The sequence below is a fragment of the Accipiter gentilis genome, chromosome 10, assembly GCF_929443795.1.
Source record: "Accipiter gentilis chromosome 10, bAccGen1.1, whole genome shotgun sequence".
Classification (NCBI taxonomy): Eukaryota; Metazoa; Chordata; class Aves; order Accipitriformes; family Accipitridae; genus Astur; species Astur gentilis.
In genome coordinates, this window is record NC_064889.1 from 22,046,845 (window position 1) to 22,063,825 (window position 16,981).

Genomic DNA, 16,981 nt, shown 5'->3' on the forward strand with positions numbered 1-16,981 from the left:
GCTGTGCTGCTGGAAGACCAGAATCTTAAATCTATGTCAAATACTAGTAGAGGGCCGTTGTGTAGTACCTGTCTACTGAAAACTCTGCAGAAGCAACCCTGCAATAGGTGATGTGGATGTATTTTAAAGACCAAGATAACTTTGTATTTCATCTAGAAGACACACCAAGAGTTTGAGTTGGTCATCATAGCATGTTTTTATTTTTGAGAATTTTTTCCCCCCATTTATGTTAATCTCTCTTTCAAGAGGAATGAATGATATCACAGGTCCAAATATCATTAGTAAAAAGGAAATAGCTAATTCTTTCCTGTCCTCGTTACAACCTATCAGTGTTTTGACCTGGCTGTTTTAATGAAGTGGTTAGTTGTCCTGTGAACTAGATGCTTGGCCACCATTTTAAATTCTGTTTGTAGACCAGAGATCATTTCTTCCTTCCTCTCCTCCTTTTCCACTGCCTTCTTACAGTTACCTGATGATAACTAATATACTAAACTTTCTCCCTTCTTCTCCTTCCTGCCTCCATCAAATGCTGTTAACTTTTTTCCTGAATTTGACATGAAACCCAAAATAAGAATAAACAAATGTAGCTTAATAGATATAGTAAATGAATTGTTAAACGTCATAGTCTGGAAGAAGCAAGTTCTGAGCAGAGCTGGAGTAGTACTTGTTGGGGTGTTTAGATAGCAATCTTTCTGAGCACAGATAACAGTTTTCATTAAAACAATTTAAAGTATGGCTTGATTCAGTTCCCATCACTACCTATGTGTGTAGCTACAAGATACTCATAATCAGTAAAGTTCACAGAGATGTGCTTTAGTTCTTAAAACAGTTCTGATTGACAGACATGACTGTGGGCATGACTGTTCAGTGTCCTGACCTGCCAGTCAGAGGTATAAGCCTGTCATTGTAACACTAAAGTGTAGACTACATCTAAACAGAAAGTAGTACTATTTAAAGGTTCTTCCCTTAGTTTCTAGTGGTAACATGAGTTGTTAATATTTCAGTTTGGATGATGTGAGCATTTTCTAAGTGTCTCACTGAACTCCAGACATATTAACCATTAAAGACAGCCGTAGCTAACAATGCTAATGAATATAATGAATATTTTGGATTCTAATTACGTAAGGTTAACTACTTTTTAGTTTCTGTGGGTTGGGGTTTTTTTGGTGCTTTCCTTCGCAGTGTGCAGTATTTAGCTGTAACTGGAATAAATAAAAATATTCAACAGCCCAAAGCCCTAAGAGCAAAACTTGTTTTCACTGTACCCATGTAACTTACTAGGATGAAGTTTGACTAAAGAAAACTTTTGCTTTTGCTCATTTTGCTGTAGAAAACATAGGCTGTTATGCTTTTGAATGAGGTCTTACGATGTAAAACTGGCCATTAGGTGGAATCTGTGTTGTTTTTTTAGTTTATGGCTATTGTAAGTATTTCTTCCGTGTTTCCAGTGAAAACTACCCTTGACTTTGGTTTATATTGCGAATTAGCAGATAGTAGTAGCATATTTACTCTATCCTTCCTCACAAATCTTTATTAAAATATAAACTTTGAACTGTAGAAGCTAAAATGTCAAATGTTCTAGACGTTTGTAAAAGATGCACTTTCAAGTGGAGTAAGGAAGAGTATTTTGAGAGTCTTTAGGGATACATATTGCATTTGGGATACTTTGGCCCATGAGGGTTTGCTGGAGTGATTCCTACATCCTATACCTCTTACTTGCCATCCTCCTTTTAGAAGCAAGGGGCGATTAAGCCTCCATGTTTGTATATTTGTTTGTAGTACGGACTTAGATAACGGATTCCAAAGATTCAAAACTTAATGGAAGCAGCTATTTTTTTTAATATTGCATATAGCTTCTATTCTTGGTGAATAACACATACCTCTCATTTTCTTTGGAGACTGTTTTTAGTATTTATTTAAATAGGTGCTGCTGGTTAGCTACATGAACCCAGTGATTCTCCTCTGTTATGAAGTTCTGTATTTATTTCCCAGCTGTGCAAGTGATGTTTTTCCAACTGATTCTGCAGTGTGTTTGGAGAATGTTTTTATTTTTGAGATTTATAGGGCAGACACACAAAGTCCAGTTCTGACACCCACTGCTTGGGAAACACATATCAAAGATCTGCTGCTGGATTTAGCTGTTCTGGAGATGTTGTGTTAAGTAGCATTGAAAATCGATTCCAAGAAAATCTGTAACAGCTCACTGCTTGTTAATGCTGGAGTTCATGCAGGCAGTCACACAAAGACATAATTATTTACTTGTATTAACAAGTTCTTCAAGCAGTGCTGGTCTTTATTCTGCAGCCCTTGTGTTGCTGCAGAATTTGGTGCTTTTGAAATTCTGTATTGACAGTTAGAAGAGTATATTTTTACTTTGCAATTTCAAAGTGAGGACCATGGCATCTGTTAATCGAGAGTGAGTGACTTTACACAAGCTGTGCATGGGAAGAACAGACCCCAGAACAATGCATATCCTAGAACTACAGTGAGATAACTGTTCTTTCTGATGATACTCTTGATTTCAGTGGAGAGTTAATGTAAGCCCAGCTTTTGATTTCCAAGCTCATGGGTTTGGTAGTGTCTTTAGCTGTCCACCCTGCCAATCTGCCAGTGATTAATCACCTTGCAGAAGGGACAGCAGAAGTGCTAGCTTCTTGATCATTACTGTTCATCAACCAGTGTTTTAGCATAAACTGTCAAAAAGGAGGGAGAGTGTCATCTATAGGATGCTTTGCTCCTACTTGCCTGTTGGACCTCAGCATGTTTACATGCTGTGTTTCTGTTGAGAAGTTTCTATTAATTTGCTTTTGAATAATCTTAATGTTTGGGCCTTAAACTGATGGTGCTTCTGCAGAAGAGGGCTGGGGGAGTCTCTAGCCTTCAAGAAGAAATGTCCTAGATCTTCATACTGTCATAAAACCTCCCAGTCATGTGGGTGTAGTGAGATACTTCTGATCACATGATGGAGATTGTGGTTTGTTCATTGCCAGTGTTTTACTCCAAGTAGTGTGGCCTATCTAGGCTGTAACGTTCTCAATGCTCATCTGAACAAGGGACTTTGTGTTGATCTTTTCACCTGGTATGTTTTGTGTAGTAACTGGTTTTGTCACCTGAATAAAGAAGGTATTTATGGTGGTAGTTCTTGTGGTACACGTCTATGAATCTTCTAACAGCCCTTATTGTATCATATCTTTCTTGTTCTTCATCATACTTATAAATCAATATACATACAGTGTTAATGTCTTTTTGTCACTTACCAGTGATAGTTTCTACATCCTGTTAATGTCCTATCAGTGATATAAAATTTCATGTGGGAGCTTACAGGCCTGCAATTTATAGCATGGACTATGGAATGCTAGTTAAGTTAGTTAAATTGGCAGTAGTGTGAATTTTAACATTTAAATGATGTTTTACTGTAATTATTTTTCAGCTACTTTCAATAGCAAGTGAATAATATATTTTTAATTAAAATTTCCCAAATTATTTGGGAATATTTTGAACATTTTTTAGATCAAAGGTCTTCTAACTGTAACAAAGCAGTGCCATTTAAAGCCCTGCTCTTTTTTGCATTAACTTAAAATTCAGTACTTGCCGAGTAAAGTGACTTATTAAAAAGAAAAAAAAAAAAATCAAGCATGCCAGAGCCAGTCTTTATCCAACACTGATGTGAATTACACATGGTAAAGTGTACTCGTATTTTATTGTCCCTGATTCCTGTACAGTCTTTTCTCTCTGCCTCTCTAGGTCCCACCTTTCATTTCCCCGCATCTTTGATTTCCCACCCCCTTTTCAGGTTAGGTGAGAACAGTCTTCAAAGAGGTGTTTTGGCTTTTGAATAACTCCCTCTAAGTGCAGGTTATGCAAGGAAAACCTATTAAGTGTATTTCTTTGACACATAACTGAGAAGTTCAGTATTCAAAACATGAGTTGTGACATGCTTATTACAGCATTGTGTCTTGAAGTCCTACATTCTAATTATTTTAATTCAGTAAAAATAGAGACGTATCTGCTTGTACCCTACTTCTGTATTTCTAGAGAGGCTTGCTGCTTCCTGCTGTACATACTTACTCAGTGTTTTCAAGTACCAGCTTTCAGTTGCCTTATTCAACTTCCTTTTGTTGTTGTTGTTAAGTATTCTGCAGTAGTGTTATGAACTGGGATAATGCTTGTATGCTGTGCATGCACATGCCATACCTGTTCAGAGTGCACACATATGCCCGCACATACTTCTAGCTATTTGTCTATAGAGTTGGACACCGTTTTGGGTGGAATAAAATGGCAGTTCCATACCAATATTAAAGATAGTTGAAGCTTGTTCTGGTAGACATTAGTGTAGTAGTTCCCATAATCTTACATGTGAATGGTATTTTAACAATTGTATAAATCCTTAGAATCTGCTAAACATGTTCTTTGGGAATAGTTGATAATTGTGTTGTAATTACTGTTTTGATAATACTAAGTTATCTTGAGTACCAGGACTTTGAAATATCCTTTCTAATTTTTAAGCTGTAAGGAGAAATTCAGGACAAGAAATGTTTGAAATAGCAGTACTGGATAGGCAGGTAGCCCAAAAGAAACCGATTCTTTTTATATCATTGAATTGTAATCAGACTTCAGAAAATTTTTCTTGACAAACTATGAGTAGGAGATAATATTTTTACTAAAGAACTTCTAAAAGATTATGAAGGATATTATGCAGATGGGTTGCTACACTTGGAAACTTTTCATGTTCCATATGGCTTATCTGCAATATGTAGTTGCTGAAGGGAGGCATTCAGTTGGCTACTGCTGTTGCTAATTTACATTTTAACCATTGCAAGTGTGTGAAGAGGTAGGATGTGTATGTACATATACATGTTATCACTTGAGTAAGGATTGAAAAAAGCATTTATGTACCATACAATATCTCTTTGAACATTCTGACATAAAACTGTTTTGCTTTTTTTTTACCATTAATTTTGTTTGTTGAAGACTGCATTCCCTGAAAGGACTGTAAAATATGCTTAATTTATATGCTAAGGAATAGTTTCTGCTTCCTGAAGATAAACATCAAGCTACTTTGTCTTTTGTTTTTAATAAAAAGATTCAATAAGATTGATTTAGACTGGCAATTTAATACTCTTTAATGGAAAAATCTAGTTGATGGTACTTTCTGTAAAACAGGTGGAATGAAAACCTGCCCAGTGACATAAAATTTCATAATCTAGTAAGTGGTATAGAAAGTGAAGCAAAGACAAATGCATCAAATATCAGACTTTGAGAGCTTGGCTTAGCTTTCACTGTGGAAATAGTATTATCAGTGCTAATGGATTACTAATCATTTTAAGTCTCAAGAAGTTTGTTTAGGAGTGAGCATTCCAGTTGATGTGTAGGTCAGCAACTGCATTGTAAAGTCCACAGTTTACAGATGGTGTTTCTCTAAAATCACATATACAAGCAGCTTCCCTTTCTATACCTTCTAGTCCAGTGCACTGTGTAATATTCTAGGGGTGAAAAGAATGGATTTTATAGCCCATTAAATAGTTATTCTTTAGTAATTGCTTGTGGTTTATCTATTTAAAATAATGTTTCACAGCAAAGATGCTTCAAGCTAGAATTTAAGCCTCATACCATATCATGTCTAAAAACCTTTTGTATGTGTTATTTTATATAAAGGAGAGTTTGAATCCTGAGTGCCATCTTTATCATATCTTGGAGGAATTTGACAGCTAGCTTTCATGTTTGGCAAGCAAGGGATACATGTTAAAATTTGCCAGATATTGGAAGTGCTCCAACATTTGAAACTAGACCGTGTCTTTTCTTAGAGTGGTATATAACAGGGACACTGATAAAATTTCAAATCATGAACATTTTTCATCTGTAAATGAACATAGCAGAGCATTGCTTAAAGGGCTCTTCCCTGTGTTTTATGGCCTAGTGCTAGGCAGGCTTGTAACTTTCTTGTTTGTAAAACCCTGGAGTAAGTAATTAATGCTAAACCTCCTTTTTTTCCTAACATACTACAATATTTGTCCAAGAAATATAATCATTGTAGCAAACTTTAATGAAGTAGTTTACTCAGAACTTTTGATGTCTAGATATTTTTGCATAATATCAATTATTTAGTTTTGAAATACCACTAGTGATTGAGCACAAGTATGGGAAATATTATTTCAGTAAGCTGAAAGTAGAGTATGTAAATTTTTCAGATTTTATTTAGTATACATTATTTTTGTTGGGGAGCCTACCAGAAAGATTGGTGAGGTCTTGTTCTTTAAGAAGTTAAGCTCTCCAAGTTGCTTAGCTCATGGAAATGTCTGTCATAATCTAATTTCACCTCCTGTGCATTTCACTGAAGTTTTGAAAGCTGGGCAGCACTCCGCTTTACTGTGCTGTTTTGAGATGTATGTATTTGTGGCTATAATTAGAATGTGAAATTCTAACTGATAGCATAGCAAAATGTAATTGAAAATGTGTCAGGGATACTGAAAGCAATAGTATTAGGGCTAAACTTAAGTAGCCCCCTAACTCAAAGGAAAACAGTTTCATAATGAAATTTGCAGATGCTTCAGTGGTTGAAGCTGAGAATATTAATAGAGCCTGAGGAAAATTTGCAAAATTTGTAAATATTACATAAAATAAGCCAGTACATCTAACTATGAAGAAAGAAATTGAAGCCTACAGAAATAATTTGATGAGTTTCAAACACAAAACATGGTTACTGAGTTGAATTATATGTTTTTTCTCTGGCTGTTCACTTTTGATGTATACACTGCACTTAAGATTCACTCTTGCTTGTATTTTAGGCAGTGGTAAAATTCATATAACCAGCACTGGAGGGTCATGCTCTGACTTTGCAGAACCATGTTGTTATTGTAGAGAAAAGAAACAGAAATTATGACACTTCTGAAGCCAAACTGACCTGCAGGAATTTTGAAAACTATAAATAGCTTTCAGTGACTAAGAATATTCCTGGGATACTTGAATATGTTTTATACATAATAGGGGAGAAATGACTTTATGTAAAGGATGGTACACTGTTCAGGGTGATGAAAGTGAAATATTTTGTGTTATAAAGGAAGAAAAATCTAGCCTGGTTTTAGGCTCAACTTCTTGGCAGTAGTACGTAACAGGAAGCAAATAATAAAGCAATTGTCATGCTTTCAACATGACTTTTTGCTATATGTGAAGTCTGTAGTTATACTTGTAGTTCTTGCCAGCTGAAGTCTCTCTTTGCTGTGGGAAGGGAGCTGAACTGCATTAAAGGAATATGTCCTGTTTTCTCACTGATGTTTCACACAAAAAGAATGAAAACTGGGTGGGAGTGTGGTGCTGTGACTACCGTGTTTGTCCTTTGTTTTGTGATTATCTCAGAAAAAAGGTGCAGCTTTTTAAGTAGGATGTGATTACCAGTGGTGGCTGAGGCAATGGTTTGCTGCTGCCAGAAAGGACAGGCCATTCCTTCTGCCTACTTTGTATCTGTGGTGCTCAACCCCATACATTGGAAAACCACTTTATTCCTGCTACACCTGAAAACAAACCCAGCAAAAGTAAGTTAAATAAGGAATGGCCAAGGAGAATTTTCTGTCATTTTAGTGAAGAAAAAAAATGACTTACTGCAGGCTTGAGCAAACATCAGAGTTGGCTTAAGGGTGGTCTCTAGGATCCTGTACTTCTTGTGGCAGGAAGTTGTTACTGTCAGTCAACTTGTCAAAGGACTCCCACAGACAATTCAGCAGTTCCCTTTAAGCATGGGGAAGTAACTTTAAAGTATGGATCTCTAATCATCTGCAGAGATGGAATGCGGGACTGATCCTGAAGGCTACGGTATGGCTAAATAGCTCTCAGTTATCCTTAGATCTCCGTTTTAGGAATTACTTTTCTTTGTTTCTGAATATTGTTAGGAAAGGCCCTATTGCAACCTGGGCTAATGGTACTGGCTTTAGCATTTTATCAGCGAGACTGCAACTTACAATCTTTTGCCTCAGTGATCTTACTGTTATTCCCATCATGGATGACAAAGTGATGCTCAGTCCCGTCCTTCCTGCGCAGACCTGCGTAAGCACTTGGTGACTGCATTTGTGGGTGAGGAGCCTTTGGAATCTGGTGCAAGTGGCAGCAGCATACTCTCCCTCTCCACTATTGCATGGCAGCTCTCTAGAGTATCAGGAAACTGCTTAGTTGGTTATCCTTTCGATAACCATGGTGTACATGCCTACGGGAGCAGCAGTAATATTTGGCAGTACTAGTGGAGTCTTTCTGTCACTTCAGGCCTGAGGAGTACTTAAACTTTTTAAAATTAATAGTTTTTTAAAAAGTAATTATTCCAAATTTGTGCTGCTTCACAGCTTTTCTGTACTCTGACTGCAACAGCAGAAACAGAACTAGCCACAGGCTTTAAGCAAAGGTTTGCCTTTTCCAAGGGATATTACTTTTCATTTCAATCTTAGTTAAATTTTGGAAATGTTCTTCCTTATGATTTGGGATGAAGCACCAACAGAAATCCTGTTTGGCCAGCTCCAGTAGTAGGTGCAAAAATAGAGCTGTTAACATGATACATACTAGCATTGATAGCAACAACCATTTCCTTTTTGTGTAATATTACAGCAAACCCAAGACTGAAAACGTTTTGAATGAACTGACACTTTTTAGCACTTCGTAACACTTTTTACATATGAGGTCATCTGACTTTTTTGCTTTAAGGCAGAAAAATATTATTTCCTGGGGTGACAATGAACATAATCAAGTTTTCTACAGTTTTACCAGAGCTGGTAAGGAGCCTAGATCACTAATACCAGTAGTCTTGGCTTTTTAACCACACTTACTGAATCAGAGCACAAAACATGCCGATTGTGCTTTTTTAGCCGTTAGCAACATGTCCTTTCAGAGTCGGATATAGAAACCAGGATCTTTCATAGGGAGGAGTACAGTTGGGGGTTGTCACTTAACTTCATCTCTGGTAGCAGTAATCTTTGTTTGTTTGTGCAGAATTTCTGGTTTCCAGAGCTGCTGATGACCAGTGTATTGAGCCAGTGTAAGTTTGTGTGAGAGAAGCTGTGTGCAGCTGGGCTGGGACAAGCCTTGGAGAAGGTGGTGACTTGATTTCATGCTGTGGAGACTCGGCAGGCTTAAAGCTCCTGCATTTCATGTTCTGTTGGATTTTGTAAAAGGAAGCTTATCTTAAGATAATTACACTGTGATGGTTGAATATCATCTTTGCTTCCTCATGGATTGTACAATAAATTTTTATATTTTCATACTTTTTGGTATCTATATTATCAGTTTCAGTAAAATTTATGTTGAATTGTAGAGAAGCTAATTTTTTGTTGTTTTGCAAAAAGCCCTTCTTCTGTTCCTTCGATGCTTCTTGCCGAGGCTAGTCCAGCCGTTCTCATACAATGTTTTCTAAGCTCTGCGATTCAAAAAAAAAAAGTCAACATTAAACTAATAGTTACAATATTCACATATTTCAGTTTTACACAGTGGAACAAAAGCAGTTTAAAACTTCTGGGTCATTCTGCAGTTTGAAGATGACCATGGCTGTCTGGAACACTTCTGTAGCAACTCTGTATGTCACACAACTATATTGTTGTTTGCTTCATTTTTTTTAAAAAAAGATTTCATACCTGCCCTAGTCCCTCATAAATATTCTGCATTATTTTCTGACAAAAATCAGTGTTTTTCTCTCATCAGTTAGTTATTCCAGTCTAATATCAAAGCTGCACGATCTTGGCTACTGAAGGCATAATACAGTGCACTGGCAAACATGTTGGAACAATTTCCAGTAATTTTGGCTAAGTCTAGAGGAAGTGGAAAGTAATACAGATTAACTCAAAAGGCTACACATTCCCTTAAATGAGCTGGAAAACAGGACTTAACACCAGAAGGTAATTGCAGTGAGCATCCAATAGCAAAAACTTGAAATTTAATGTTCTTTTTCACTCTTGTTGTAACTAAATTTATGTTCTTTCTTTATTAGTCTCAACTGCAAAACCTCTGATTTTATTCTAAACAAGCTTGTGTACCACAGCAGAGAAATAAAACTCTCTTCATGTTACACAAATATTATTTGGTCTCTCTAACTGGCATTTTTTTTCCTCCACACCTCCCCCCATCTTCAGGGTTAATAAAATTTCAGCCTCCATGATAATATCTTGGAAGTAGCTCAGGGGGTGAGTTATTTACGTTAAGGGGAGAAATAACAAGATTTAGCTGTAGAGAATCTTGAGGGTGGAGTCAGCACTTGTTTATGGAGTTTGGCTTTCCTGAGTCCCCACAGAGCGATTCCCAGTAGTCATGGCCTTTCTTGTTTTCTTTTGAGCAAGGGCCTGTTATCATGTCTCACTCTGTAGCCTGTGAGAAAGCTGAGGCTGGGCTGTCTCGCATAGGCTTCGCCTGGCTGTGTGAACAGATTACAGCATTCCACTTGTTAGTACGAGCCACGGAGCAGAAATGTTCTACTGTTATGTTACTGGGCAATGATAAAGTTGGCAGTCTTTTTATGGTTAGGTCCTCAAAGTGGCAGTTCATGTTTTAGTGATAAGGAGACAGAGCTTTGGATATCAGACCCAGACGACTTATCTGTAACAGTGAACCGTGGCTTAAATCCTTCCACAATGACAGGAACCCCATCTGGAGTGAAGGTTTCCAGAATCTTAAACAGGAGATACTGAGGCATTTTCCTTCCTCATGAGTCAAAGCAGAGTTAACCCCATTGTTATCAAAAATAAATAAATAAAAAAAAACAGTCACCAAGAGGAAGGATGCATTTTTATATTTAACTAAATCTCTTCCTTTATATTAGAACTTTGAGTATAATTTTCAGATAGATCTGGGAGGATGAATTGGCAGCGTTATGCTTAAAAGCTTTCACGTGATTGTTTTAGAATATTGAAAGGAGCACTAATGAAACTCCCATGCTGCAATACTTAGAATTGTTGTAACGTGTTTATCAAAGGAGGTGAACTAGACAGTATGTGTATTTCTTGCAAGATCTTTCTTCATAGTATCTAATACAGTTTCTAATCATGTCTTGGGCACTGCATATGCATGTTGACGCTGAGCACCACGTAAAGACATATTTGGATTCTATTTACAGAATTCTGTGGGTTGCAGGGGTTAAGTGTAATCCAGATTATACTGTGTTAACATTTTCCCTGCTGATATCAAAAGTGTAGAAGACTGGCAGGCTGACTTGTTAGAAAGGGTGGGGAGAGGGATAACAGGCTCCGACCTTGAGAGGCCAAACAGCCAGCCCTTGTATGGCCAAGTCCATATACGTGTCCAGCTGATTGGTTAGAGGAGCAGGATCAGTGCTGTGACAGGTGTTGGAGGAAGCTACACCTGTTCTCCCCATATGCTGATTTAGTGATTACATTTTTGTGGGAGTTCCAGATACTGTGTGGGATACGCAGAGCAAGCCAAGAAACTTGAGAAGGAATTATAGCTTATGGTGACCTGTGATATTAAAGAATTTCAAATGGCGTAATTGAATTTTCAAGTACTGCTTTAAAACTGAAGTAGGCAGTATTTTGCCTATATATGAATAGCGAGAAAGTCTTTTGTACTTTTTATTGTACTAAGAATTAGTAGATAGCACTCCAAGAAAAATACAGATGAATACTATAGTCTAAAACAGTTTGGTTTTTAAATCAGAAATTCAGTGTGTTATGGAAACATAGCTTCTATGGGGAAACAAATGCAATTTCTTTATGCTGCTGAGAACATCAGCTTGCAGATTTCAAATCTTTAGGGTTTTTAGTGTTAAATTCATAGAATATAGATAATTTCTCACAAAAAGAAAACATACAACCCTGCTAATGTGTAAATGTTTAAAAATTTATATTGCTTTCCTTTTTAATCTTTTTTAAAATATTAAAGTTTTTTCAATAGGTAATATTTTAAATCTTGTTTCATTATAAATGAGAACTTGCAAAGAAAGATTTCTGATTGTGTAATAGGGTGAAAGATCAAAACAACAAGGAATACAAATCTCTCTTAAAATTTGATCACGAGACCTGTAGTTTCACATCCTTTCTTTCAGTAGCTTATTTGTAATGCCTAGGTTGTAGGCAAGTTTGGGTTTTTTTTCCAGGCAATGTTGCTGTGAGTTCTCCATCAGAAAACAGGAAGTAGCTTAATGAAGCAGTTGCATCAAGTTAGCCTAAAGGAGTCTGAAAAACTTATATTTAGCAAACTAAGTCATTTTAGAGAGGGATTACGTAATTTCTTTTTATACTTCTTTTTGCAGTTCTTGTTATCATGCAGGATGACAGAAGTATGGGGAAATCCTGCCTTTATAAACTACTGAGGCGAAGTGTTACATCTATTAATGTACTGCAGTTGTTGAATTTGACCAAAAATTTTGGCCACTGTGTTTCTGAGAGTTTAACCGTATGCTCTTTAAAAAGTGAATATTAAAATTTGGATGCTAAAATCAAATTATTAAAGATGCAGTAAACTGGCTTTTAATTAGCAGTGATGTCATTAACACCTTTGCTATAGGTTTGAATGTTCCTTGTATGTCAGGCAACTTTACTCCATCAGCCAGTATCTAAAAACAGTTTTGCATGGAATGCTGGAGAGATGGAAGTGGTTGTAGATTGAAGTTACCCATGAGATGGCACCTGGGAGAGTCTGTGCCTATGAATGAACCCTTTTTCTTTGTGTACTATGCCACTATTTTGAAAGACTAAGCCTGTCTGTTGAACAGTGAGTTTTGTCTGTGAAAGTTTCATTCATGTAGTTTCAGTGGCTCTGAATGATTCAGTAGTATACAAAACTTCTTGGCAAGTTAGTATGATTTGTATGTGAATTTTCCAATTGTATTTCAGACCTTAAGAAAGAAAGGCCTTAATGGTTGTGAGAGCCCTGATGCTGACGATTACTTTGAGCACAGTCCACTATCGGAGGACAGATTCAGCAAACTAAATGAAGATAGTGATTTTATTTTCAAGCGAGGCCCTGTAAGTACTTTTATTTTATCTCTACTTTTTATTTGTTGATCCTTTTTATTAACTTCATTATTTAGGCTCTGAACAAGAAGGAACACAGAGGGTGCGACAGCCCGGACCCTGACACTTCATATGTGCTCACGCCACATACAGAAGAAAAATATAAAAAAATTAATGAAGAGTTTGATAATATGATGCGGAATCATAAAATCGCAGTGAGTACTAAAGTATGGTTTGTGCTTCTATTACATGCATGAGAATTTTCATGGTGTTTGCTTACCACTGAAAACTACTGCAAAGACAAGAGGATGTAATGGTTTGAGAAGGGTATATATATTTGAGGAAAAATGAGGTGCTGATACTTGATCTTCGTAAAATATATTTTATCTTAAAGAATAAGAAGATTTATCTCTAGCTTCTCTTTTGCACTCATAGTTTTTCATACCTTGTGAACCTGAGGTAACATTTCTAAATTTCAGGAGCCTAGCTGTATTGCCTAATCCTACCTAAAATATTTTTATAAAGATAAATTTTGTTGTGGGATGTAGGATAGTTTGTTTACATCTTGTAGCTCTTTATCTGTCTGTTGATCAAGATTTTACAGTGTGTTACAAGCAAGCAAATAGAATTGGATTAATTTTGTTATCAAATCAGTGGAATTTATTTTGCTGAAGACTGGCTGTGGAAAGGCTTTTATAGCTTTAAAGACAAAGATTGGTGCACAATGGGAGCCTCAAAAGATTGGTGTCTTACTCCTCTTGAAATTCTAACAGATACTTCCTTGGACACTGAAAGATCTTTGAAAATTTTGTCCCAAGCGCCTAACCCATTTGCAGCCATAAGTCACTTGGCTTCAAAACTCAAGAAGTTTGGGGATAACGGCAGTGTAAATTTCGCATGTTTTTCATGGAGGTGTACTTGATGACTTCTAATTTCCATCTGCAAAAACCAATTAGTGTTGAGTATTACAGGGGAAGTATTTTTTAAGAAAACTAATAGAGGGCTCTGCCACAGCCTTTGAATTTTTTAACATTGCAAATCTTGTAGCAGTTGAGGTAAATGGACTGGCTAGGTTAATCAGCACATACCCTGGAGCAATTGAGTAGTGTGTCCCCAAATGACTTGCTGATACTAGAAATTATATCATTGTTCAGAGCAATAAGGGCATCTCTGGGGACTTAACAGCAAACTGACAGTGTTGATACCCAGCATCACTTCTTTTAGCAAGTTCTTTCTTCTTGAGTGAAGCCAGTATCTTTTCGTTTTGCTTTGTTTTGAAGCTTTTGATATCCAACATTCCTGCGTTGAGCTATCTTCAGGCCTCATCTCTCATTACCTTGCAGCTAAATTGCTGTCCCTTGATTTTCTGTGGTCTTCATGAACAGCCTAAATTGTCTGTGCAGACATCAGTGTAAATAAAAAAGGAAACATAATGTTTTGTCTGTATTTATAGCTTAAATCAGACCTGTTACAGTTCTATTTCCAGTACTTATGGGTCTGTATAAGAACATAGTTTCTTTTGTTCTGGTGCACTCATTACTGTGAAAAGATAGGAATGAGGCAAAGCGTGAAGATTTCAGTCATAACCAAATGAGTACCATAGATGGACAGAGGCAGCCTTTATTGTAAGGTGTAGGGGGCAAGCTGTCGTTTATTAGTTCTATATTGAGAAATCTACAGAAAAAAATGTTCCAACTGTTAGCTTCTAGCATTGTTTTAAGCATACTTAGGTGTTTCAAGCTTAGTTTGAGTTACTTGACAGCATGCTGGGTTTTTTTGTAGATACTGAATAGTTTTTTGAAGTAGTTTCCCGTGAAAACAAATACCAGTGCAGCTTGTCATTAGTTAGATACTGTGAATGATTTGCTAGCATTGCATTGCTATGCTTCATTACTTTTTCCTTCTGTCTGTGCCAAAAATTGATAATTATTCTTAGAATGCTTCAGTAGAGAGGGACACTGTCGTTGGCTCTCACTAGTAAGAGATTTTGTTTCTTGTAGAAAATGTATTCTGCTCTTTTAATTTAGTGTAGTTATTGTTATATTTCTAACAGTATCAAAATTGTTGTACAGAAGAATCATTCTAAGTAAATTTTAAGCTGCACATGACAACAGTGCATCTTTTTAAGTATACTTGCTAGGTCATGAATGTTTGTTATCTGCATTTGACCTCTAAATCAAAACTATTGTCTCTCTCCTCTGTCAATAAATATTACTGAATTTTTACCCTTAAGTTGTACCTGTCATGGTTTTGTTTTCAGTAATTATGAGAGTTGTGAAAGATAATAGTCCCTCTTGTTTCAGGAACTCATCATTGTCAAAGGATAGGAATGAGACAAAGGCCAAAGTAGTTAGTCATAACCAAATGAGTACCATAGATGGGCAGGCATCTAAGCTTTTGATTCAAATAGTTGTGGAAACATGAACACATATACTTCAGAAAAAATAGTTGCCTTTTAAATAATGAAGAAAAATTAGAATTTTACATAATGAGATTTGCAAAAAAGAAAGATGGAGTGGTTATTCAAGTAGGGGCTTGTGGAACACAGCTCAGAATAATGACAGTTGAAATGTTTCAATTCAAATTACTGAACCTTGTGACTTTCTAAAGATCTGTTTGCTTTTTTTAGTCTGAGAAAGAAAAAGTTTTAGAGATTAGTAGCAGTATTTTGGCAAGGTTATTAATAGAAAATGTTACTACTAACTTTTTCTTTTGTGTAATAACTATTTATTTTATAATGTGCATGTTTATGCTTACATTTTGAAGGTGCAACAGTTCATTGATTTGTAGACATGTTTACCTTGTCATTGCTTTGTAATAATCCAAATTAACTGGTAAATCTGTATTTCTGAGCTTGTGAATTCATGTGAATATCTTCAATTTTTTGTGTTTGAACTTTCAGTATTTTAGAAGTTTGAGTAATTCTTTCGGAACTGCATTTATATGATGTATAAGAGTTTAACACCATACTCTACAACAAATGGAAGTTTTAAAATTGTATGCTTAATAGAGTTTAAAAACTAACATAATTAACTCTTCTTTTTTTTTTTCTTAAAAACCTGAGTAATTCTTGGCAATCTTTAATGTGTTTTTTTATAACACGCTATTTCTGCAAACATAGTTAATGCTAATGTTGTTGTCTTATGTGTGTTCCTCGTCTTCTTTCCTCCAGCCCGGCTTGCCTGCTCAGAACTTCTCGATGTCAGTTACAGTTCCAGTGTCCAATCCCAACACTTTAACCTACAGTAACCCAGGGAGTTCCCTCGTATCCCCATCACTGGCAGCCAGTTCATCATTAACAGACACAACCATGCTCTCCCCACCTCAGACCACCCTGCATCGGAACGTATCACCTGGGGCCCCTCAGAGACCACCAAGTACTGGCAATGCAGGTAAGATTTCAGTACTGTTGTGCTTTCCTTTTGTACTCTCTTTTATTTTTTTTTATTAAATTAAAAAAACCCACAAACAAAAAACCCCCAAATAACAGGTTCTTAACAGTATCGGTGCTTTTTCTTTTTTGTAACAGCTTAAGTTTTGAAGTACAAAATGATATGATACTGTAATGAAAGCAGGTTAGTTTAATGCTCTGGCTTATTTTTTTAGGTGGAATGCTGGGCACAACTGACCTCACAGTGCCAAATGGAGCTGGTACCAGTCCAGTTGGTAAGTGCGGTATTATGTCTTTGTTGAAAAATAGTATTGTGGTTTTAGTTTCACAGTTACTCAAAAGCAATTTTTTATTTTGACTGTTTTGAAGAAGTGGTTTTGGAAAAACAAAGGTTGTAATTTTCTTAATTGCCTTGTAATTGTCAAGTGTCATAAATTCTTATCAGGCATTTAACTTTTGACTACCATGCCCTTTCCAATTCAGTAATATTTGCATTTTTTATTTTAGTGGGTTTCAGTAGTAGCATGCTGCTCTTGCTTTTGTGTTTCTTTACAAGTGTAATTTCAGCACTCTGAAGAGATCTTATGTTTGCCATATTTCTTTCTTTGTATGAAATTGACTGTGCTTACTAAACTATTACACTAAAGATAACTCAGCT

At 36.2% G+C, this 16,981-nt stretch overlaps 1 protein-coding gene across 6 annotated transcripts in view; it reads left to right on the plus strand.

Annotated features, from left to right (window-relative positions):
• MEF2A (myocyte enhancer factor 2A) overlaps positions 1 to 16,981 on the plus strand; it is a 95,064-nt gene that overhangs the window by 50,775 nt on the left and 27,308 nt on the right. For 3 of the 6 annotated variants that reach the window (XM_049811697.1, XM_049811696.1, XM_049811699.1), the window contains exons 4-6: positions 13,010 to 13,147; positions 16,105 to 16,324; positions 16,539 to 16,598. In XM_049811697.1, coding sequence (XP_049667654.1) covers positions 13,010 to 13,147; positions 16,105 to 16,324; positions 16,539 to 16,598 — 418 coding nt within the window. Of the gene's footprint in view, positions 1 to 12,812; positions 12,945 to 13,009; positions 13,148 to 16,104; positions 16,325 to 16,538; positions 16,599 to 16,981 lie in introns of all 6 variants that reach the window. The other 3 variants (XM_049811698.1, XM_049811701.1, XM_049811702.1) reach the window with 2 other exon arrangements.